We start from the raw sequence: 26,427 nt of genomic DNA on the forward strand, positions 1-26,427 counted from the left end.
TACCCATCTAATCTCCAGGGAGTTGGGATTTGCTTTATTTACTTCAAGGGACCCTTCTTAATTTGAGACCAGAGAACCTTTAATTAATGTTCACCTCCAATATTTCAGTTTTGTTGATTTTATTTTCACGGATGAAGGTCATCCATGAAAATAAGCCGAATAAACTTAATGGGATCATTTATAACCAATTGTTAATTTAGTTAAGACAGTTGTGCACATTTAGGAATCCACCCAAAGCCAGTAAACCCAGAATATGAATAACAAGTCTGTTCTGACTGACCTTATACATGAGTCATACTGGCAATGAAGCACTCTAAGTGATTGATTTAGATAATTGAACATTGAGAACTTGCAGGGTGTTTGCCGCTGTTTTCTTGCGAGTGTCTACTGACTTGTAATTTTCCTGGTATTTAGCCTTGGGGCAAGCACCTGAGATTTTATGTAAAATTCTAAACAGGAAGAATTTACGTACCTGTATGTAAAATTAGAGTTAATCGTTTTTCACCATAGGTCAATGTTACTCTATGCTTCCATAGTGGCTGAATCGTTACACAAAATGTACAGAGTAGTAGTGATGTTGGCACTTGGTGTGCATGTAGCTACTTTGTTAAGGAATTTGGATTGCAAAGCATTTCTTAAAATTAGACACCTATGACATTTGAACAGATCATTTGTTTTCATGATGAATTAATGATGTATGCTTTATTTTTTTTAGTTTGATGCATTTGAAATAGCCTCTTCAGGGGACCACAAGCCGATGGAATTTATATGCATACTGAAAAATTTGCATTTTTGTTTTACACAGGTGGTGCATATTACTTAATATCTAGAAGCTTGGGACCTGAATTTGGTGGTGCCATTGGACTCATTTTTGCTTTTGCCAATGCAGTGGCTGTAGCCATGTATGTCGTTGGATTTGCAGAGACCTTAAGAGATCTGCTTGTGGTAAGCTTTGAATTTGCTTGTATATCAATAACCATATAATTTAAAATGTATTACCTTTCTCATGATGTTCAATGTAGTTTGTCTATTAAAACTTTTCAGCAATGAAAAGTTGATATAAAACCAGTTTTAAATTATCTCAAGGTTGACTTTATTTTTCTAATTTTTGAGGAACATAATGCGCTCATGATTGATGAAACAAATGACATACGGATTGTTGGAACCATCACCATTGTGATCCTCTTTGGCATATCTGTGGCAGGGATGGAATGGGAAGCCAAGGTAGGATTTTCTCTGAGGTACTGCATTGTATGCACACCATTTTAAATTTTGGATTTGGTCTGGCAAGTTCATGTGCGATTGTTTTCTTACAAAAGAGAAACTTGGGCTTTTGACCTGAAGTGAAGTTGTAGGGAAGGTTGAAAATCGTGGGATAGGAAGTTAAGTGACAGAGAAAGGAAGAGGTAGAAGGATGTGCTCAAAGCCTTCTTGAAGAAAGCCAACATCTTCACTCACTCTTGACAACCTTTGCTGATGACCTCTGAGTGGAGAACCTAAGCACTCTGAATTAGGAGTACATGAAGGTCCAAGTGCTGAACAGCCTTGCGAACAACTCCTCCATCAGTCACTAACTCTTCCGTCTGCCAAAGCCTCTACACACAGTCTGCAGACTGACATAATTAGCAGGATGCACAAAACTGGACTGGAAGTAAATCTTCTATCGGGGGGGGGGGGTGCCCTCAGAAGACACAAGTTTAAACACTGCGAGTTTGTTGCACTGAACAGGTCTAAATAAATTAGAGAAGAGACCTTTGGCTTTTTGCCCTTTAAATTTTACCAATATTAAATGTATAGACCTCAAATTATTTTCACAAGTTACCATTTAACTTGCACCTCTGGTTATGTCTGTGATACTGTTGTGCAAGTACATAATAATATTTTTTAAATAGATTAAAACACAAAATCTCTTAATTGAACATTTTAAGGGAAACTGCAGATCAGTATAATTGAGTTCTGATGGAAAAGATTTGTCAATTTGTCACTTCACTGTAGTGATGCAATGTGCTTGTTGATTTAATCTGGATCTTTGAGATTATCCACGTAGTCTTAATACATCACCTGTCTTTTCCGGCCTAATTCTTGGATATCCAATCCTCTGCTCCTCGCACCTCTCTATTGTTTTTTTACTTTTTTTCTATCAATTGAACCTGGCTTTGCATAGCATTTTATGGCAATAGTGGAGCATTCTTTTGATCTTGTCTTACCCTGATGCCCTCCATCTATTTATTTTAATTCATAATTAAATTCACATTGTTTGATGTTTTGATGTTTTTGCCTGAAATTGGGGGGTGGGGGTGGGGGGGGGGGAGGGAGAATAAACAGGTCGTCGTCTTATTATATTTCATTTTGGATATTTCATAGACTATCCATAACAATTATTTAAATATTCCCTTTGTATTTCTTTGCAGGCTCAGATTGTACTGTTGGGAATTCTGCTAATAGCAATTTCTAATTTTGTTGTTGGAACTTTCATCCCAGCTAATGATAAAAGAGCAAAAGGATTTTTTAATTACCATGGTACGTAAGTTTAAAAAAAAACTTGTCAATTTTATTGCTGGTTATTCAAGAGGTAATTTGAAATAGCTATCAGAACCACACATTTTCTGCTTGCACTGCATTTTTTTCCCATAATTGTGATGAAATAAATTGAAAACTCTTAATTTGAATTCAGTGAATTATTTACATGGCAGGCTATTTACTACACAGACATGTCTGTCTTTGGCTTCAGCCATTGTCAGGGTGAGGCTAAACTTAAGTTTGAGGAACAACACATCATATTACTCTGAGGTATCCTTAAATCCATGGCATGAACATTTAATTTTCCAATTTTAGGGCCCTCGCCCCACCTTTGTCTGGTTTCGCAGTTTCCTTCTCTTTCAGCTACTTCTGGTCTTTTCAAAGTTCAGATTTATTGTCTGAGTGCACACATGACAACCACATTTTCTGCAGGGCATGCAGAATTTTTACTTACCAGTAGTGCAAAGAAAGAAATATAAACAAGAAGGAAAACTCTGCAATACAGAAATTAAATATTAAATAATAAGTAATGTGCAAATTAAGTGTTCTTAAAGGAGTCACTGAATGAGTGTTGTTTAGGAATCAGTTGGTGAAGGGGTAGCAACTGTTCCTGAACCTGGTGGTATGTGTCTTTCCTAATGGCAGCAGTGTTCCTAATGGCAGCAGTGAAAACCGAGTATGTCCTGGACAGTGTGGATCCTTGATTACTATTGCTCTCCAACAGCAACGTTCGATGTCAATTTTCTTAATCGTGGGGAGAGTTTTGCCTGTGATGTACTGGGCTGCATCCACTACCTTTTGCAGGGGTTTTCACTCAGAGCCATTGATGCCCCCATACCAGACCATGATGCATGCAGCCTGTCAGCGCACTTTCCATTTTACATCTCTAGAAGTTTGCTAAGGTTTTCAATGTCATACCAAACATTCTTTAACTCTTACAATGCCCCCACCCCCGGTGTCTCTCCCTCCCAGTGCAATACCTTTGGATCTCTTCACCCCTTCCCCAGCTTCTCCCTTGATTAACATCACCTCTTCCTACTTTTAACGATAAAGGGTCCTGACCTGAAATGTTGACTGACCTTTCTATCCACAGGTGCTGACTGACCCATTGAGTCCTTTTTAGGCTTAAAATAGCTGCTTTAAAAAAAAAAAAATCTTGCTAATGAACTTGTCTACTGCAAATTCACTCTTTTGATTTTAAAAGGAGTCACTCTTTTAATCCTGAGCTGTTGAGATGGCAATTTAAGGTCAATAGTCGTGGCATTAACTGATGATTGATGAAGTTTATTTTTTGACCAAACCTACCAAGTCATTGAGAGCTTTTTATTTTGTAACTTCCAAATGTATTGTAAATTTGAAAGTATCATTTCTTGTTTGTCTTTTTTTAACTTACTAATTTTATCATTTGGCACGAGTTTGGTTAACTTTCCTTTCTGAGTATCTCGTGCATTTGCAGTTCCTGTTTATTGGTTGCTCAGTGGTGATATCTTTTGATATGGATTCTCCTGAAGATGTAAATCCAATTTTACTTTTAAAGTTCTCTGGACTTTTATTCATTCAGAATTATTTCTTCTCTTCAGTTGGTTTCTCATTTCCTCCCACACCCTAATCCTGAAAAATGCATTTTCTTTACCTTGTATTATTTAATTTTTCAGTGAAGTTACTCTCTATGTTCCTCATTAAACTGATACAAAAAAAAATCTGGCACCCTGATACTAAATGACCAATGCAACGCCATAAAAATTCATTGACTAAATGCCTGTTGAACTGTCAAACTGTACCACTACTTGAAGAGGAAAGAAGAGCAGCTGACTATCCCCCATGCTGAGCATACACCACACACCTGTCTCTTTAACTCTATGTTTAGCAGTGTTGTTGTCAAGCTGATAAATTATGCTCAACCATTTATCTGAGAAGGGATACTGTGACCTGAACCAGAAATTCTTTTGAATGTGGAATTACTTTTCTCTTCTCACAATTTTGACATCATTGATGATACTGTGCCCTTTACCATTTAAAAAAAAATAATTCCTTGAACATGAGGCAACTTTTCATTTGTTCACATGTAAAAGGCCTGTTATCAACATTCTTTTGTTCAGATTTTAATTGTCATAACAATTTGTCATTTGAACTTGTTATTTTTCTCCTGAAAGTTTCTCCAAATCACATGAATTACTTGTGGACCCTGAGTAGTTCACAATTCGTTGACCATTTTTTTTTCTATCTCTATGCTGTACTTTTTTTTTAAAAGCTGAACCAGAATTTCCTGGGATGACTGCAAGCCCAAATACACATTTCCATTAGCACTTCTACCTCATGCTCTAATCTAAGGATGAAAGGATTAAAAAAAGATTAGGCCAAGTCTTCACATCAACATGATGTGCAGTGTTGGGGACAAAAGAATAACAAATGGATAATTTTTTTTGTGATTTTAATAAGGGTTACTGTGCTGAAAGATCTTTTGTGCATACTTGAGGCAGATAGACTGTTTCATTGCCAATACTTCAATGTGTAGTACTGCTTTAGAGTCGCATGCTATGCTTAACATTTTACAAATTGTGTATTCTATTGAATATTAATGTGCCTAGAATGCATTTCAGATGAGCTTTTCTAGTCGAGTAGAACTTGTCGTCATGTGTACAGGAATTTAATTGCCTCAGCCAATAAATTATTCTAGACCGTAGGACTCTCAGATATAGGAGCAGAAGCAGGCTGTTCAGTCCGTCAAGTCAGTTCCACCATTCCATCATAAGCTGATCCATTCTGTTCAACCTCACTCCCATGCCATCTTCCCATCATCTTTGATAGCTATCTTAATAATCAGGTTGTCAGTCTCTGCCTTAAATATACCAATGATCTCACTTCCACAGCTACTCTTAGCAGCAAATTCCAGAGGTTCACTAGTCTTTAGCTAAAGAAAAAGTGAATATAAATCACTAACTTTTTTTGATGGGGAAAAAAAATTGCCTAAGATAGTTAATCTTTTGGATTCAACCTCATGATATCAAGGTTTCATTTTGTTTTCTTTTCCTTGAGAGATGACCCCTTTTAAACAAACTTATTTTTTTCTCTTTCAGTCATTTACTAACCTGATTTTTATTTTAGAGTAGCTTTGCAAAATCAACTGTTCAGAAACTGAACAGTACCTTGGAATTTACTCTTGCATTTTAAGTTTGTGAAGTGAGTTTTTACAAACCATAAACTAAATGTATGTTGAGTGTCTACAAAAGCCTAGTAAATTCACTTTATTTAAAAATAAATGCGTAAGAAGACTAATCCAAGAAAAATTAGTGGCACCTGGAACCTGCCAGGATTATTGTGAAAGTCATCTTCTTTGTCCTCAATGCTTTGGACTTAACTTCCTGTCACTGGGTTGTCACAATACCATTCACCAAAGACTGTACAGCACAATTTTGCAAGACCTTGAGTGGTAATGAGAATATTTTCAAGACTTTTACTGAAAACCCAAATATGTAGACATGATCTCCCGTAGTTTTTTGAAAGGTAATTGTTGCAGTGAATTGCCATGCATTGATATATGAGAGCTTATTTTCATGTGTATAAGAACAATGTACAGATGTACCAAACTCTTACTTGCATTTCAACCAAAGTATGAAAACCTGTTTGCATTGCAGGTGAAATATTTTCAGAAAACTTTGGGCCAGATTTTCGAGAAGGAGAAGATTTCTTTTCTGTCTTTGCCATTTTCTTCCCTGCTGCCACTGGTATTCTTGCTGGGGCCAACATCTCTGGTGATCTTGCAGTAAGTAGTTAATTTATGAAATGTGTGGTGTCTTTAAAACTCATCAATAGATTAGCCACTGCTTTGAGAAAAGAAACCAAGATGTTGTCAGTGAATGTCATTAATATTGTACTGATGTTAAAATTATTTTTCATTACTCCCATGCCTTTCCATATGCATCTACGTAACCTCTATAATGCAGTTATTTTCTTAAAATAAACTATAACTTTTACATGATATTGTAGTAAAACTAATGTATGAATAGATGTCCTTTAATCATGTAGTACCTTGCAAATGCTTTCCAGTGCTCTTTACATTGGGCTTCCCTCCTCAGTCATGGATCAGCATGTAGGATTTCATTTACAATTTCTAACATGACTAGTGACAGTTATCTAGACATTCTCATTCTTACAACACATTTCTATCTTGTTTCCCTTGATCTTATTGCTACCTCTGCCAGTACAGAGATTTTTATTTATGTATTGCATTCAAGATTTGCAGCACATTTTACTACTTCCGTATCCTATTTTCTATAGGAACTGGCATGAAATTCTCCCCAGTTTAAAGAATCTTGATTTTTTTTTTCATCTGTTCTTACCTCAACTTATCCAAAATTTTTATCGGTTTCTTTGTTTCTCTAGCTTTGAGCACTCAAACACAACTTCAGCTTCTATCATTGCCCTCCAATAGTAAGCTGATCTAATTCATTACAGATTGTAATCCTGATTTCTACTCTCTTGCACATGCCTGTCACAATGGTCCTTGGTCCCAGTAAACACTGTTTTGTTTTTTTTAAAAAGTAATGTTAAACCTACAGATACAATAATCTGTGTTGATTAAAACATTTTATAAGATCTGAAAAACTGAACGTTTCAGGTACAGTAAAAAATAATGTTAAAACTACAGATACAATAATCTGTGTTGATTAAAACATTTTATAAGATCTGAAAAACTGAACGTTTCAGGTACAGTAAAAAATAATGTTAAAACTACAGATACAATAATCTGTTGATTAAAACATTTTATAAGATCTGAAAAACTGAACGTTTCAGGTACAGTAAAAAGTAATGTTAAAACTACAGATACAATAATCTGTGTAGATTAAAACATTTTATAAGATCTGATAAAACAATGTTTCAGGTACAGTATTGATTGTCAAAACATGCAAAAGTTGTACAATTAGCAAATGCTAATTTATAATGGTGACAAGGTAGTATGGGGAGAACCTAGCGGATTTTTGTAAAGGGGTGGCTAAGAGAAATGATGATTCAGATGGAATTGGTATATTATAAGGGAAGGAGGTGGGCGTTCGAGGGTGGAGGGGATGGAAAATTGAAAATAATAAATAATTGAAAGCTTGAGATAATCTTTAACAGTGAAGCTCTGTAAAACAGTCATCCAATTTAGTTTGGTTTCTTCAGTGTTGGTACCATGTTGTGAACACGGATAACAATACATTAGAAGTGCAAGCAAAACTGTTTAAGTTGTTGGAGAGTGAGAAGGAGTACAAAGGCAAGTGTTGCATCTTTAGATGTTGCATGGAAGGGTTCTAAGAGTGGAAGAGGTAGAAGAGTGTATGCTGAGTCATAAAATCAATCTCTCGTTTCGGAATGCAGAAGAGAGAGGATACAGGAGGATGTGCCTGGTGGAGAGATCTTGCTAAATGTGGCAGAAGTTGTGATATAGGAACTGAATGTAGAAGGTCATGGGATGGAAGGAGAGGACCAAACAACTATTATCCTTGCTCTGGGTAGGGGGAGATTGAGGTCAGAAATGCAAAAAATATACAGGTGTGACTGACTGCCTTAACATCTATTGTTGAAGAGAAATGACAGCAAGGGGGGAAAAAAGGCATCTTAAGCAATGGTGAAAATAATGGCATGAACAGGACCTGTGACCTAATAAAGGGATGAATGTAAAGGAAGTACAGTATGACAGAAAATCTAAGCAAAATCCTCAGAAATTGGAAAGGGAGTAAGTCAGTTCTCAAAAATTAAAACTTGAGTTTCTTTATCTTAATATATGGACAGTTTTTTCTAAAAAGGTGAATGAGTTGATAGCACAAACAGAAATAAATAAGCTTGATTTAATAGATGCTGCAGAGACATGGTTGTAGGGTGACCAGAGCTAAGAACTTGATATTCCAGGTTATTTGATGTTTCAAAAGAAAAGAATTTAGGGTAGTGTTGTTAAACAATAAAGTTAGAACAATGTAGTGGATTATGCTGTACAGTTGGGTGAAAATAAGGAATAACAAGGGAAAGAGGATATTCGTCAAATTCCTCTGTCAGTCCCAGAGTTTATTTCACAGCAGGACAAAGAGGAATTGTTGAACACATGCACGCAGCAATTGCAATTATCTTGGGTGATTTTAATCTGCTTATTAACTGGACTAATTGGCAGCGGTACCATGGAAGAGACATTTGTGAAGCCCATCTCATTATATTGCTCTGAGAAGCATTAGAGAACCCATCTGGGTACAGTCTATTTTAGATTAGGTCATGTGCAATGAAGTATGAGCAATAAGGGATTGTGTTGATGATTCTTCAGGGAACAGTGATCTCATGGTAAAATTCCAGATAAAATGTGTAAGAGGTGGTTCAAAATCAGTGTGGTCTACTAAGTCAGGGCAATTTCAGAGGTAGAAGGAAAAGCAGTCTGGAGTGGTCAGGGTAGGTGCACTGATGGTACATGTTGAGGGTAATCTATGTGAAAGAGTAGTGGCAGATACTGAGCAGCTTTTTCATATGCTCAGCAGAAATGTATCTGTCAGAAAATGTGAAAGTGTAGCCACTGAAAAAGCAGTGGTGGCTGATGAACACAGAATAATGACACACAATTACAGGTAAATCAGAACTCATTTACTCCAGTCACATATGTATTTTTAAAACACTGAACCATGCGTGCCATGTTATGACGTCCCGTGCCGGTTTGCTAGACTTTTGGGAGTTACAGTCTATAGTACAGCTGCATGCCCCCCACCTCCCCGAACCGGCACTATCACCTGGTAGTTTTTTGGGAGTCAACCCCATGTTGGACTGCTGGCTGTTGAATTGGGGCAGTTTTGTCAAAGTGGCGAGGTTTGAGCCTGTCAATTGTGAATGACAGAGGCTGCCCAGCAATGTCCAAGATGCAGGTTGACCTTGTTCATCTTGTCACCCTGTATGGTCCCTTGTATGGGTCCTGCAAGGGCTGTCTGTGTCTTCCTCTACATAAGAACACATATTCAAAGTCCTTCAGTTCATGCGGTGTAAAAGAAACATGATTGCCATGTGATGATGGTGAAGTGTCTGCCTTCCAAAAAGTAATGGAACTGATGTACAAATATGACTAGGAGCTCTTTATCAAAGGTGCTGTATTTTTTCTTGGCCTCACGGAGGTGGCAGCTAAAGAATGGCAATGGCTTCCATTGTTCATCGACATACTGCTGCAGAGTGCCCCCTATGGCCACATCAGATGCATCTGTTGAAAAGGCAGTGACTGTGTTTAGGACTGGATAAGTCAGCATGGTTGCTTGAGGTAATAGGTCCTTTGTCTTATCAAAGCATTTCAATTTTAATCTGTCTGCAGATTTTTTTAAAAAATTAACCATGCCCAAAAACTTGCAGACCTTGGCCAGTGGTTGGTCTGGAATATTCAGTAATGGGTTGATCTTGGAAGGTAGTGGAATCACGCCCTTGTGGGTGATTGTATGTCCCAGGAATTCTATGGACTGTTGTCCAAAAACACACTTATTTGTATTGATGGTCAGTCCAAATTCTCACAGACGTCTCAAGAGTGTACACCGATATTCCATGTGCTCTTTAGTTTTGCTGGCAACTAATATGTCATCAAGATAAATGAAGACGTTGGCCATGCCACGCTCTATGTCCATAACTCACTGAAAGGTCTGAGCAGAATTTTTTTAACCCAAAAGGCATACATAAAAATCTGGTTCCACTGGCACCTGGTGATATCCATGCACTGTCCATTTTTTGAAAAGATTTTTGCCCCATGCAGATTCACTGAAAAATCTTGAATATGGGAAAAGTGTTGCAATCCAGTATAGTGGCATCATTGAGCCATCTGTAATCTTCACATGATCTCCACCCTTGTTTTGGACTAAATGTAATGGAGAAGGCCATCGGCTGTCGACCCTGCAAATTTTCCCCACCCAGCTCTTCTATTTTGTGGAATTCTTGCTTAGCTAATTGCAGTTTTTTCCAGAGAAAAGTGACATGCCTTAGCATGAATGGGAGGACACTTGGTAGAAATATGGTGAGTTACTCCATGTTTCACAGTGGGGTTGAAAACTGCAGAGTTGGGGAGCATGTCACGTGATGGTGTAGTGTCAGGTTGGAGAACCTAGCTCTCCTCAAAAAAGAGTTTTGTTTTTTTAAAAAAGAGAGATAGAAGGAAAAGAGGGGAAAAAAATTAACAGAGAACTCCCTAAAGATGTCTCCAAAGAAATAGAAAAGCTCAAAAGAAAAACAGCAAAAAATGACAAGATTAAGAGAGGCCTCCCTTGAAGATGGATCCAGCAGCAGTTCCTACCTGCTTGAAGAAATCTGTGGTTGAGGTGACTCGAGATGTTCTAATGTCGAGCCACCTCCAACAATAGCCTGAGGTCCTTAAGGAAGAAGCATTTCACATGTGCCGAACACAAAACAGGAGTAGCACTGGAAGAAGGAAGCAAATATAAACGCTTCAACAAGAAGAAACAAATCCTAACAATTCTGAGGAGTTTTTACACTCAGAAGGAGGAGGAATAGACGGAGAATCAGAGCCAGCAGGCCGCTGAAAGTTAGAAAAGGTAAATCTGTTAAGTCTTTGAGTATGCATGGTTTGGATAGAGAAATGAAGGCAATGATGAAGGAAATAAAGCAAATTGGAGCTTTAATGTTAAAATCAGAAGCTTTAACTAAACATGTAGAGAAAGTAGTGGTGAATATGCAAAAAAAGATTTAAAGAGATGGAAGAGAGTCAATGTAACAGAATTTGAAATTGATTCAATTAAAGATCAGATGGGGAATATGCAAACTAATTTTACTACTGTTCAAGATCATATAGCCTAAAAACTGGATCCTTTAGAAAATTTCAGCAGAATAAATGATATAAAAATTGTTGGACTTAAAGAAGGGGATGAAGGAGATGATGTTAGACAATTTTTGCAATGTTGCAAAGTCTTGAAGTCAAAGAATTTCAGGGAGATATTGAGATAGAAAGAGCACATCAAGCTTTAAGACCTCAACCACATCCAGATCAAAAGCCGTGTCCAATACTGGTTAAATTACATCATTATCAAGTAAGAGGAAAGATTTTGGAATTGGCAGCAAGCAAGCAAAGGAAAGACGAGGACCTTTTAGAATATAGTGGAAGTGAGTTTTTTTTTCTATCCAGATATGTTTTGAATTGTTGAAGTTGAAGAAAAGCGAGGAATTTAATCCAATTAAAAATGTACTATGGGGGAGGGGGGGGGAAAGGTTATGCTTTTTGTTTTAAGATATCCAGCAACCCTGAAGGTTTTTGTTCCAGGAGGTCAAAATAGTTATTTGTTGAACCAAGGAAGGCCAAATAATTTGGTGACTCTGATATTTGTCATGAAGAGATGATGAGTCCTGAGCAGCAGAGTGCAACTTGAAGGACATTTTGAATAGTTAATATCTGCAATTGATAAAGGGTGATCCGTTTAAGTAAATAAACTGAAACAACATCTTCGGGAGAGATAGGAGGGAGGGATTGATAGGTGCCAATTCGTGTTTGCATTTGTGGCACAAGCTGCTGCCCATAACATGGAGGGGAGTAATGTTGTTTGTGTATAACAACATGAGTAGGGGTCACTTCATTTTTCTTTCTATCTTTACAGGGTTTCTTTTTCCCTTATATTCTTTTCATCTGGAATAGTTAATAACAATAGTTTAAAATATGATAATATAGTAGAATTAGGAGTTGGAAGAGATGAGGTATTATAATACTTAATGGGTGAAATGGCAAATTTTGTAAGTATTAATGGAGTCAAAAATCCAATTGAGGAAAAAATTAATGGCACATATGAAAAAGATGAAAGTGTATATTGTTTTCTTATAAGAGACGGATTTAACTGAAATTGAACATCAAAAGTTAAAGAGAGTTGGAAGGACATGTTGCAGCATCTTCATTTAATTCCAAGGCTAAAGGGGTAGCAATTCTGATTAATAAAAGCCTTCCAGTTAAAATACAAAGCATTATTATGGATCCAGTAGATATATAATAGCATATTGTCAGGTTTTTTTTTCTGAAATTTGGACACTTTTAAATATATATGTATCAAATTTAGATGATGAAAAATTTGTACAAAAACATTTTTGTAATTAGCAAATGCCAATGAAAATGTGTTAATAGGTGGAGTCTTTAATTTTTGCCTTGACCCATTGTTGGATAGATCTGGGAGAAATGTTATTAAAAGCTGCCAAAGTTATGCAGACTCTTGGGTATAAGTCCGCCCTCTGTTGGACATCATGACACCCATGTCATGATGTCACCCTTCCATATGTATAACTCTGTGTGTCAGTAGCCATGTTAATCTAATAGAAGTAAAGGATGAGAAAGCATCAAGTCTCCAAGTCTTATTTGTGTGAGTGCATATACAGCAGTAGCGACGAGGAAGGGATAACTGCGTAGAACGGTTTAACTATACTGCGTAGCCCATAATATTGTGGAAGGTTCAGTAAACCACAAATGTGCCCTCTTCCTCAGTATAATGGGCAGCAAAACATTCGACCTCCTTAAAGACCTTGCTGGCCACAGATCCAGGGATGAAGGCATTCAATGAATTATACATAGCTCTAAGGAACCATTTAAGCCCCAAACCACAAGTTATGGCAGAAAGGAGACAAGGACCAGGAGAAATGTGAAGTGAATACCTGACATCGTTGTACAAATTGGCGAAGCACTGTCATTTTGAGCAGTTTCTAAATCAGCCACTGCAAGACAGATTAATGACGGGGCTGGCAAATCACCAAGCAAGGCAAAAATTATTAGTAATGGATGAAGACGCTACTTGCAGCTCTGAAATGGCAGATAAAAACTTGGATGTGGGTCGGGAGGTCTTCCCGCCAACAATGTTTCTGTTGTGGGAAATACAACTACTGACCAGAAAACTGTTTCTTCAAAAATTCTAAATGCCACCATTGGAAAACAGAAGGACATATCAAAGCTAAATGTCTGCTTCTAAAGTGAAGGTGGCCTGCAAATAAACAGGCAGCTAAAGTCAAAACAATTGCAGAGAGAGAGGGGGAACCTAGCAACAATGATGATAACTGACCTTCAAGCTCCTGAAATTTCAGCTCCTGAGATATTACACATCCGAGGAATAAATGGAGGAAACCCAGCAATCTTTATACAGCTAAAAATAAATGGACACCCCTTGAAGATGGAGTTGGACATGGGCAGATGCGTCCCTAATGCTGCTACATGTAAAGAAACGCTTGCTACCTTGTCTCTTGGTAAAAACAACTGAAATAACTTGAAGATCTGTTACAGGAGACAGAATCAAAGTGTTTGGAAAATGTACAGTTCAAGTACAATACAAACAACAGCAGCCAGAAACACTCTCTGTCTTAGATAAACAGGAATCAGCATTTTTTGGAAAAAAAATTAGCTACAACACATTCCCCTAGACTGGCTGTAAATCGGTTCAATACTAAATGTAAACCACATGGACACCTCCCAGCCAGAATTCGACCAAATCCTCAACAACCACGCAGTGGTTTTCTAACATGAGTTGGGGAAAATCAAAGGTGTTCAAGCCAAATTACAATTAAAAGATAATGTAGAACCAAAATCTTCAAAGCCAGAACTGTCCTATTTGCTATGAAAGGAAAAATTGAGGCTGAATTAAACAGACTAAAATGTGATGGCATATTAGAACCAATACAATACAGCGATTGGGCAGCGCCCATCGTACCCATATGAAAAGCAAACGGTGAGATTCGCATTTGTGGCGATTACAAAGTCACCGTCAGTCCATCACTGAAAATACCCAAGGCAGAATTGTTGCAAGCACTAAACAGAGGGCAAAAATTCACAAAACCAGATTTGCCACAAGCAAATCAACAGTTAGAATTGGACAAAAAAAAATCAAGCGAATATGCAACAATCAATACCCATCTGGGTATTGATTGTTGCATCACCGATACGCGCATCACCGATACGCGCATCACCGATACGCGCATCACCGATACGCGCATCACCGATACGCGCATCACCGATACGCGCATCACCGATACGCGCATCACCGATACGCGCATCACCGATACGCGCATCACCGATACGCGCATCACCGATACGCGCATCACCGATACGCGCATCACCGATACGCGCATCACCGATACGCGCATCACCGATACGCGCATCACCGATACGCGCATCACCGATACGCGCATCACCGATACGCGCATCACCGATACGCGCATCACCGATACGCGCATCACCGATACGCGCATCACCGATACGCGCATCACCGATGTTACATAGATGATATCATCCGGGCCGAAATGACAGTGAACACTTACAAAACCTTGCAACGGTTTTAACCAGACTATAACAGGCTAATATACAATTATGAAAGGACAAATGTGTCTTCATGTGCCATTCAGTAACATATCTTAAGGGTGGCGTGAATGAATCCAGCAGGAATAGAAGCTGTTCACAAGACTCCATACCTAACCAACAAATTGGAATTACAGTCCTTCCTAGGACTTGTTAATCACTACCGAAAACCTATCCCTAATATGTCTACACTATGCAGCCCGTGAAACAAATAACTCAAGAAAGATCAAATGTGGTATTGGAACACAGAAACTAATAACACAGTTGATTAGCTAAAGGAAATACTAACATCAATAAATAAGATGCTGATCCACTACGACTCTAGTAAAGAAGTTACACTCACTGTGGATGCTTCACCAGTGGGACTAGGAGCGGTACTATCCCAAATCATAGAAAGCAAACATTGCTGAGGTGGTCCAAAAGAGAAAGAAGACCACCTGAATGCTTTAAGGATTATGTTCCCGGATTATTATTAAATACTTTCCCTTTTATAATTATTATTACTCATGAAATATATTCTAATTCTCACTTGTAGTCCTGGGCCCGATGTAATCTTATCAGTTCAAAGGGGCCCAGTCAGTATTTACTGCACGGGGGGGAAGAGCCCTCTCTCTGATGGACATAATGATATCACCCTATATATATATATATATATAAAAAATCCTGCGTGTCAGTAGCCATGTTAGTCTAATAGAAGTAAAGGATGAGAAAGCATCACGTCTCCAAATCTTAATTGTGTGAGTGCATACACAACACAGACCTTAATGAAAGATATAAAATTAATTGATGCATGGAGGACAATTCATACAAAAGAAAGGGATTATTCTTTTTATTCAAAATTGATTTTGTTAATATCATCACAATTGCAGGGAAGAATAAAAAGTTGAGTGTAAAGCAAAAATTTTATCAGACCATTCACCTTTATTTTTAACAATATCAATAGAAGATGGAGAGAAGCTAGCTAATGGATGGAGTTTTAATTCTATGTTGTTAAAAAGGAAGTATTTTTGTGCGTTTATGTAAAAGCAAATATGGTTATTTTTTGAAATGAATTCAAATTCAGTCGAATAAGTTTGTTTTATGGGATTTAATAAAAGTATATTTAAGAGGTAAAATAAGTTATACATCTAAGATTTTAAAAGATTGTATGCAGGAAGCAGAACAACTTAAATAATAGTTGGAAAAATTTATATATGCAATCAAATGAAAGAAAAAATGTTGATAAATAAGAAATTAAAGTATAATACTTTTCAAACTTATGAGAACTAAGCAAATATATTATGAATTAAGAGAGAGGGAACAGAAGGTTTTTGCATTGGCAATTAACAAATATCTAGAACAATTATAGCAACTAAGAATCAAATCTGATTATTTATAAATCACTAGAAATGAACATTGAGTTTTATAAAAAATTATATCAGTCAGAATCATTAAAAGTTGAAAATAAAATAGATTTTTTTGTATCAAATAAATTTACCAAAATTAAATAGAGGATTAAAGAGTATTGGCCACTCCCATTTACTCAAAAGGAGGTTAAAGAAGTATTGGGCTCATTACAAAATAATAAATCTCTGGGAGAAGATGGTTTTCCCCTGAATTTTATAATGCATTTAAAGATTAATGATTAATTCCTCCATGTATGGAAGTATTAGAACAGGTGGGAGAGACAAATTATTTACCAGAATGATTTAAGTCAGCCATAATAACGGTGATTCTGAAAAAAGGGAAAGATCCTTTTGAAGCCATCCTCATGTAGACCTATTTCAATATTAAATGTAGATTATAAAATAATATCTAAAGTGTTAGCAAATATCATAGAAAAATATTTACCTAAATTAATAAATAGGGGATCAAACTGGATTTCTTTTATATATATAAAAAAAAGAAAACTAGTGGATAATGTAACAAAGTTAATGAGTATAATACATTTGGCACAGTTAAAGAGAGGAACTCAGTTTAATAGTTACGTTAGATACTGAAAAAGCATTTTATAGACTTGAATGGGATTTTTTATTTAAAGTCTTAGGAAAATTTGGAATAGCACCCACATTTATAAATTGGGTCAGAGAATAATAAACCTAAAGCAAAAGTGGTAACAAATGGGCAAATATCAGAATCTTTTATTGACTAGATTAAGTAGACAAACATTTCCATTGTCACCTTTATTTATTTTAGCAATTAACCCTTTAATAACATTGTTAAGTCTAATTAATTATGCCAAAGGTTTTAAAGTAGATAGGAAAAAATGTAAGATTAGTTTATTTGCAGATGATGTTATAACGTATTTCAATGAACTGAAAGGTCATTAAGTAAATTGTATTTAAGATTAAAAGAATATGGTTTAGTATCTGGTTATAAAATAAATTGTGATTAAAAGTGAAATAATGCCTATAGATAATGAGCAATGTAAAAGGGAAAGTCATTTTAAATGGGGGAGAGATATAATTAAATAGCTAGATATTAAAATTGACAAAAATTTACATAATTTATTTAAATTGAATTATACACCATTGCTTAAAAAAATAGATTTATGGAAATATAGGAACTACCTATAACTTTAATAAGAAGAATTGATTGTTTAAAAATGAATATATTTCCTTGAGTACAGTACTTATTTCAATTTTACCTATATTTATTACCATCAAAATTTTTTTCAAGAACTAAACAAGTATGTAAGGTCATTTATTTGGAAAGGAAAATTGGCAAGAGTTGCATTAGAAAAAAATAACATAGAAATTTGAATTAGGAGGACTACAATTGCCAAATTTTAAAAATTATTATAGAGCAGCACAATTGAGATTTCTCTACTTTTTTTCAAGAGGGAGAGAAGCCAGCATGGATTTATATAGAAATGAATAAAATAGAAGATAGATCAGAGAATTTTATATTTCAATTGAATGATAAGATGTTTATTAGAGATATTACTTTGTTAAAACATATTTTTAAAATATAGAGTAAAATGCATTTGGAAATGGGAATAAGAAATTTTCAGATACCAGCAATTATATTGAAACAGAATCAACTTATTCCTTTTACAATAAATAATAAATTTTTCAATATTTGGTTTAACAAAGGAATTAAGACAATGAAAGATTGTTTTTGAGGTACAACTTTAATGACATTTGAGCAATTGAAAAGTATAGAACACAAAACTATACAGTATTTTCTTATCAGTGAAAGGCATATTTAAGAGAAAATTTGGGTCCAGATTTGATATTACCCGAACAGTCATTTGGAACAATTAATCACAGATATAAGTATTAAAAAGTTTATTTCAATTATGTGTACAATTTAAAAAAAATATAAACCAGGAGTTCATAAGTCAAAACAAAGATGGGCAAAAGATTTATAAATAGATATTCAAGAGGAAATTTGGTTAGAAATTTTTCAGGATAGTATGACTAATACAATTAATGTCCAGTACAGAATGGTACAATATAATTTTTTAGATCAATTATATCTTGCTCCACAGAAATTAAATTTTAATTTTTCAGATAAATATTTTGGATGTAATAAAGAAATAGATAATTTTTTTTCCCTTCCCTGTGGGAATGTTCAAAATTAAGTCCCTTTTAGATTGAATTTGGGAAGAGTTACAAAAGTTAAGTTTCCTCAAGATCATTTTTTAAACTTGGAAATATTTTTAACACAGAATTGAAATTGAAATTAAATATCAAAAAGAATGTATTAAAATAGCTTTAGCTCAGCAAGAAAATGTGTGGCAGTAACTTGGAAGTCAGATGTCTATTTGGGAATGAGTAGATGGCACAATGAAATAGGTAATTGTATACCACTGAAAAGATTACATATAATTTACATAATAAATTTGAAAATTTTCAAAAAATTTGGAAACCATATTTTCAAATTGTTGAAATTGGGTTATAATCACCCAACCTGAATCTTCTGACACCTAAAATTAAGATGTGTTATATTTAATTGATAGTTTTAGTAAATTTTTACTTAAATAATATCCAGATGTTCTCTTTCTTTCTTTCTTTCTTTTTTATTGTGGGGGGAGGAGAGGGGGAATATTTTTTTTTCAAAATCACTATGCATTTATGTTTTTGAACAAGAAAATTTATGTACCAGTTTTAATGCATATGTGAAATTAAATAGCATTTTATTTTTTTAAAAAGCTAACTGCAGAGTTGTAATTTTGGTCAACTCTTCAGTCTGGCGAATTTATCAACAGTCTCACGCAGGGCTTGAAGGCATTGTGCAGCAGCATGCAATTCTGCCAGGTGAATAGTCTGAAAGGTGGTACTATCCACCAGCTGACACCCTCTTAAATCCACCATGAACAAATGAGCTTAAAGGAAATCAGCCCTGAGTAGCAGTCGTGACACTGCCGCTATAATAAAAGGCGGTGTGTAAATGTTCCCCTCAAAATGAACATTCATTTTTTTTGGTGCCATATGTGGGTACGATGGAACTATCGACTGCTGTGAGTTGGAGGTTAGGGGTAGGATAACATGTATAGAAACCGGTTGGTGGAAAAACGCTAGCCTCCGATCTGGTGTCCACCAAATATTTACATAGGGATAGCTGATTCCAAACATATAGATTTTCAGCCAACTGTCACAGATATTAATGACAATTGGCCGGGGCACTTCCAGAGAATGCACAGGGTGACAGGCACATTGACTCCCTAATGCCAGTGGTAAAAACACCAGGTGGAAGTGTTGGCAAGGCTGTCTGCCTGACTTAAGACATTGCCTTGTTATAGGAGCTGGTGTGTTGAGAGCTTTGGCCTGGGAAGTAGTACCAACAATGGAGGTGCTGGGTACGGACAGCTGTGACACAGTGACAATGTCTGACGACCTTTTGGTTTGTTTTTTGCCAGCCTCAGGACGTCTGCCTCTGCAGCTACTGCCCTGAAGTCTTCAAAAGAACTCTGTGCAAATAAGAGTCTAATGTCTTCTGGCACCCTCTCCAAGAAGGACTGTTCAAATAACATTTGGCCATTGGCCGGATTCCAGGCAGAGCATGTCGTCCATTAGTTTGGATGGTGTGCAGTCACCCAACACTTCCATGTGTAATAGTCTGGTGGTCCTCTCCCTGTGAGACCTGCCATAAATTTTCAGTAAGAGTACTTTGAGTGTCATACTTGCGCTCTCCAGGCTCTGGTGGATCACGCAGGAAGTCACCGACTCATTGGGCAGTAGCTTAATCCAAGTGACTGACGAAGTAATAATAGTGAGTCATGTCCACTTTGATCTTCCTGAGGTGAATTTGTGCCTCAGCCTGTCAAAACCACAACTCTGGTTCCACCATCCTAAAGGGCAGTAGCTTAACAGGAACAGCTGCAGTATCCCTATGGTCCAAAAGCTCATTTTGGACCTGTCAGTGTCACCAATTGTTGTCGCTGAAAATGCAGTGATGGCTGATGAACACTAACAACACACACAGATGCAGGTAAATCAGTCCAGTCCAGTTTACTCTAGTCACGCGCATCTTCTTTGTAAAACACAGAACCACGTGAGCCATGTTATAATGTCAGGTGCCGGTTCACTAGACTTCTATGAGTTGTCGTCTATCTATAGTGCCACTACAAAATAATTACCTTTCATGGTTATCAAAGTAGGCCAAGGAATATATTTTAAAAATTAAAGCACATGAATTTACAAGCTAATTGTAAATCAGAGGATTGGAACATTTTCAAGAGCCAGCAGGAAACAACAAAAGCCAATGAGGGAGAAAATTGATATTTAAGAATGAACTCACAAGTAATAAGAAAATAGTAAGATGTTCAAGGTTCCTTTATTGTCATGTAAGAAAAATAGTGCATTTTTGCATAGAATTTGCTTTAGATCGGCAGAAACTGTCTCTGACAGTCAGAGAAAGAGAAACAGAAGAGTCCCCCTCTGAGTTGCTAGATTTGGCTCCAGCACTCCCACAGCCCCCAACCTCCCAGCCACACAGTCCAATCCAAACCATCAGCAGCCCAAGCTTCAATCCGAACCTCTGACATGATCAGGAAACCTTCAGGGCCTTCAGCACCCTCTTGTATCCTAGTTCCAATGCCTGATACCTTTTCAGCCAGTCTCGAGCCAGGTTCCAGCTGTCCACAGCCTGGTGTGAATGCCAATCCACAGCAGCCCGTGCAGTTTCCTCTCAAATCGCCAACAGCCCACCAACTCTGTGTTCTTCAGCTGCAGAACCCCTCAGCGGTCTCCTTGATAAGATTTAAGAAGGTACCAGTGAATTAGAAAACAGTAAATGTGACATGCATGTTCTGGAATGGAGGGGAACAAATCGTGGAAAGCTAGGGACCTATTGGCTTAATCTCTGTCAGGAACGTGCTGGATTGCATCATCTAGGTAACTACTACTTATACATAATTGCTGGCTTGATTGCACTGGTTAACTCAATGACCAGCTAAGTCGATGTGCTTTTATTAAAGAGAAAGAATATGATTAATTTTGCTGGAGCTCTTGAAATATTATAACAAGCTTATAAAGATTATAAAAATTGATAAAGGGGAATTTGTAGATGTCCAGAAGGAATTGAACAAGGCGGTTACGAAGGCCAGTACAAAGAGCTCATGGTATAAGAGGAAGTATGAAGTGGATTCAAGTGAAACATGAAAGTCTGTAGATGTTTCTAGTCAAAACACAGAAACGATGGAGGAACTCTGCCAGTCTCGCAGCATCCATAGGAGGTAAAGATATATAACCAACATTTCAGGCCTGAGCTCTTCTTCAAGATGAGAGTAAAAAGAGACAGGTGTCTGAATTAAAGGCTGGGGGAACAAAGGGGTAAGAATGGGTGGGGGAGGAGTACAGACTAACAGACAGTAGGTGTTAATTGGATAGAGGGAGGAGAGAATGTTAGAGGAAAGGACACAGGGAAGAAAATGGTGGGGGGAGGAGTTTCTAATGGAAACTGGAGAAGTCTATGTTAATACCATTCAGATAGAGGGTGCCGAAAGAGGTTGTTTCTCCAATTTCCGAATTGTCTCAGTTAGGCAGTGCATGAGATGTCAGACGTGTCAGTAGGGGAATGGGGCAGGGAATTGAAATGGTTGGCCACTGGGATTTCCAAGCTCCTGTGGTGGACAGAGCTGAGGTGCTCAACGAAGCTATGTCCCAGTCTGCGTCCAGTCTCTTCGATGTAGAGGAGACCACAGTGAGAGTACTGGATCTAGTAGATGACTGTTGCAGATTCAGGAGTGAAGTGTTACTTTACTTGGGAGGACTGTTTGGGATGCCAAATAGTGATGCGGGATCAGGTATAACTACATCAATAAATTTTGTGCTGCTTCGTGCACCCATCATGAGTGTGCCAACTTTATCCATTTAGCTGCCAACTTCCACCCTGACGTCAAATTTACATGGTCCATCTCTGGCAACACTCTTCATTTTCTCTATCTCTCTGTCTCCATCTTAGCAGACAAACCCTTGACAGACATCTACAAAGCCATCTACTCCCACAACTACCTCAACTGCACCTCTTAACACCTGTAAGGATTCCATTCCTTCACTTAATTTCTCCATCACATCTGCTCCCAGGATGTGGTTTTCCATGCTAGATCATTAGAGATGTCCTCCTTTAAACAACATGCTTAGACTCAGCCACCATCAACTCTGTCCTCACTTGCATATCCTCCATTACCTGAACATTTGCCCTAGCCCCCTCCGCCCCCATCTGAAAAAAGTGCAGGATTTCTCTCAACCTCACCCACAACCCCACCAGCATCTCCATCCAACACTTCACTTGTGAATCTGCAGGGGTCATCTACTGCATCCAGTACTCTTTTGTGGTCTGCTGTACTTCAGAGAGACTGATTGCAGATTGAGAGATTGCACGTAGGCTCTGTTCACCAAAATTCCCACCCCATTCCTTTGCTGACACGTCTGTCAATGCCTGTCTTGTCCACTGCCAGACTGAGACCACCTGAAAATTGGTAGAACAACACCTCATCTTCCCTCTGGGCACCCTCCAACCAGATGACATTAACATTGACTCCTCCAGTTTATGTTAGAAATCTCTCTATCTCTCTCCCCCCCCCTCCCAGTGGTATTTACCTCTGTCTCTCCACCTCTCACACTTCGTTTATTCCCATGTGACCCTTTTCCCCCTTCCATGTGGTCTTGATAAAGGGTTCAGACCAAAAACATTGATGGATCATTTCTACCCCCGGATGCTCTCTGATCTGTGTTACTACAGCAATTTTTTGCGCTGAAATGAAACATTTGAAAGTGAGAATAGGTTGGAATTCACTGCTTTCTGTGTATAACCACAAATGGGGCCTTTTTAATTTATAGAAGGTGAGAATTCATAGAAAGATTTTGAACAAACGTTACAGGTTAATGGCAAAATAATCTATCCCTCTCCACAGGTACCGCTTAACCTAATATTTCCAGCAACTTTGATTTTTATTTATTTAGAATGTTCAAATCCTTCCACGTGTCATGGCCTGTCAACACTCCAATGCAATTTAACTTTTTTAATGCACACTTGCCTCATTTAATAAATTCTAATACTTCATAATGATCATTGCAACTATACCTATTAGTATAGTAAAGAATGCACTGAAATGGTTGCATCTTGAGTTATTTTGTTCTGTACTTGGAATTCTTTTGTACATGAAAGGTGAGTTGGGAGTGCTGAAAAACAGAACTGCACAGATGTTCAACTCTGTGCGCTTGATCGACTTGATTTTTTTTGTGTTTTAAAACTTTATAGCAATGAATTTCAGTTTAATTTCACCCCTGAATTATTATCATGTTTCTCAGGCTCTGCTTGTTTACTTTTGTACATTTAAAAATAATCTCTGGGTATATTTTCTGTTTTCTTGGGAGTCATTTTCTACTAAACAATTTTCACTTATTTTTAAAGTCGAATCAAACAAAATAATATAGATGAAGGTCATTCGGCCTATCCATGACTGTTCCATTCGGATATCATGGAATTGCAGGGTCTGCCTCTCAAAATGAACCTTTTAAATGCAATGAAGAGTTTCTGCCAGTATTCCATTTTTATTTCAGTCAGTGAGTTCCCTCCAGGATGGTGAGGTTTTGTTTCCTTTTTTTTTATCCCCAATTAAGCCTTTCTATAATTATTTTAACACTTGTCCCTGCATTTTAGCCATTCTGCCAAGGAAATAGATCTTCTTTTATCTGGGCTACTTCATGCATATATATGCACCTCAATTTTTCCTCCAACAACCATTTTTTACATATATTAAAAAAAAACTATACCTTATCTAATCTTCCAATGAGCTTGTGAATCTTCTGCAACTACTTGGATACATGTTACGTGCCATTTTCTTTTCAACTCCTACAGAAGCATTAAGAAATCTCTTCCAAGGTCCTTGCGTTAACTTTTTTTGCATTCTCAATTTAGTATTTTTAAATGAGTAAACATTGCCTCAACCATGAAGTTTGATCTTGATCTGATATGCTTAACTACCAGCCATCCTCCCTGAGGTATATTGTTACTTCTGATTTTTTTTTGGTGCTATTACAATGTCTCGACAAATACAGTCTTTGAAGAAAATTCACTACGTTTACCAATTCCAATCTTGTAAACCTCTTGATCAATTGAGGTCTGGCTTTAAAATAGCTTCCATTGGTTGAGCAAATATTACTGTAAATTTAAAAGTTGAGATGGTTGGCTTGGCAGAGGAGAGAAAGAAATGTATTTAAGGTATGAAAGTAACCAAAAATGTTTTCTTAATTTTTAAATAGGACCCACAGATGGCCATACCCAAAGGCACTCTATTGGCTATTGTTATCACTACAATAGTTTATGCAGGAGCAGCTGTTGCTGCAGGTAAAATTTCTTACTCTTGTACAATGTTTTTACCCAAATCAATATGGTATTAAAGTAAGGAGTACTTTAATCAAATTTGCAATTCTTATTCTTTATTCAAAAATTGTGAAACCATTATAACAATTCGGTGACCATGAACAATGGGTATTCTTGTAAAATTCTGGTTTAAACCCTTTATTTCAAGACTTCACACTTTTCAGTAGCTATTTGTGCAAAATTTCAACCAGTTTTCATGTTAAGAAATCAAATTAATTGGTTTCCTAATCTGGAATTAGTTGGTTTTGTATTACCCTAGTCATTACAGTGTTTCCTTTGATCATTTGTGATTGAAATGTGTGCTGACCTTTTGGTTATTAATTTTTCTTTAAACCTAATTATTAACAGTTTTGTCGTGAACTTGATTTTTATTGTACAAAGAAGGAAGTGAATTAGTCAATGTAATACTTTCAAATGAATTAATTGAATTGAATGATGGACAAGTATCTACAACTGCAACCTATTCCCAGGACCTATCGTGTTCCTTGCTCTTATTAGGGAATAAATATGAGGTTTTTCCAATGAAAGATGTACTCTTTGGAGATTAATGTAAGTTAACTCCTGCTGGATCTCTCCGCATTTCTTGATATTAAAGCTTGGTAAATAATCAGATTGTTGAAACACTGAGGCGTTAAATAATAAGCAAACAATTTAATAACCACCAGAGCTATATCAGGATGAGCATATGTTGCAATTTAAATTTCTTCATGGGAAATACAACAACATTTTACAAAATAACCATTTAAAAAAATATATTAGCACTTGCCATTCTGGAACATTCTAGGCCTGCATCCTGTTTAATAAGTGACCCCACTGGATGAATTGCCACCTTTTATTTACCTATCTATAAATATTTTATTTTCAAAGACTCATGCAAACGATACAAAAAATGTTCTTGCCACGCAATATAATTTACAGAGTCTAGTATTTTCCCCTCCCCTCCCCTTGTTCCCTCCTCCCCCCGCCCCCCAAACCTTCCCTTAATTTATACAGACACACATAAGAAAAACAGCCTAGCACCGATGGGATCTATGACCTTCCTCAAAGTTCAAGAACCCTGGGTGTTAAATAAACCGTAAAGGATAAACAATAAAATTAAAACACTTCATCTGTGCCAAAACCTCAATTCACTCTCCTATATTTACCTGGCTGGATGGCTTATTTCTTATCTCATTACTTAAGTGAGGGGGGTTGCATTTAGATTATATCTGTGCACCTATGTGCCTCAGATACATTTGCCACACTTCTTTCTCAAGTTGCAAGAAATCTTATCCATGGCAATGCAACTCTGCATTTCCATTCTCCATCATGCAATGCGAAATTGAGAGTCAGATTTCCTCGCAACCACTAATACACTTCCTGGCTACTGACAAAGCGATGTTTACAAATTGAATTTGGTGCTTTGATAGTCTAAACTGCACTTCATTATCTCCCAGAAAGAGTAGTTTCAGATCCTGTGGAAAGACCATTTTTACAATTATTTTTCAGAATGTGCTTTAGGTTGAGCAGAAGGATCTTACCTTCATACATAGCCAGGTGGAGTGGACAAACATTCCTACATCTACACTGCATCTAAACCACCTTTCTGAAATTTATGACTTTGATTTGTGTAATTTTTGTGGTGTGAGGTATAACTAAAGAAGAAAATTGTACTGCACCAGCATATATCTGGCATTGACAATCCCTTTCATGCTATTCAGACACAAGTCTTCCCATCAATGTTTATTAATTGTTGTACCCAAGTTTGACTCCCATCTTTCCCTCGACCGGTGTAATCCTGGCTT

General features: G+C 36.9%; 1 protein-coding gene across 2 annotated transcripts in view; it reads left to right on the forward strand.

The window, feature by feature from the left end:
• Positions 1 to 26,427, forward strand: part of slc12a2 (solute carrier family 12 member 2) — a 171,157-nt gene that overhangs the window by 67,777 nt on the left and 76,953 nt on the right. For both annotated transcript variants that reach the window (XM_069927966.1, XM_069927957.1), the window contains exons 5-9: positions 806 to 945; positions 1,114 to 1,224; positions 2,412 to 2,520; positions 6,156 to 6,283; positions 24,523 to 24,607. In XM_069927966.1, coding sequence (XP_069784067.1) covers positions 806 to 945; positions 1,114 to 1,224; positions 2,412 to 2,520; positions 6,156 to 6,283; positions 24,523 to 24,607 — 573 coding nt within the window. The remainder of the gene's footprint in view (positions 1 to 805; positions 946 to 1,113; positions 1,225 to 2,411; positions 2,521 to 6,155; positions 6,284 to 24,522; positions 24,608 to 26,427) is intronic.

The sequence above is a fragment of the Narcine bancroftii genome, chromosome 1 (assembly GCF_036971445.1).
Source record: "Narcine bancroftii isolate sNarBan1 chromosome 1, sNarBan1.hap1, whole genome shotgun sequence".
Classification (NCBI taxonomy): domain Eukaryota; kingdom Metazoa; phylum Chordata; class Chondrichthyes; order Torpediniformes; family Narcinidae; genus Narcine; species Narcine bancroftii.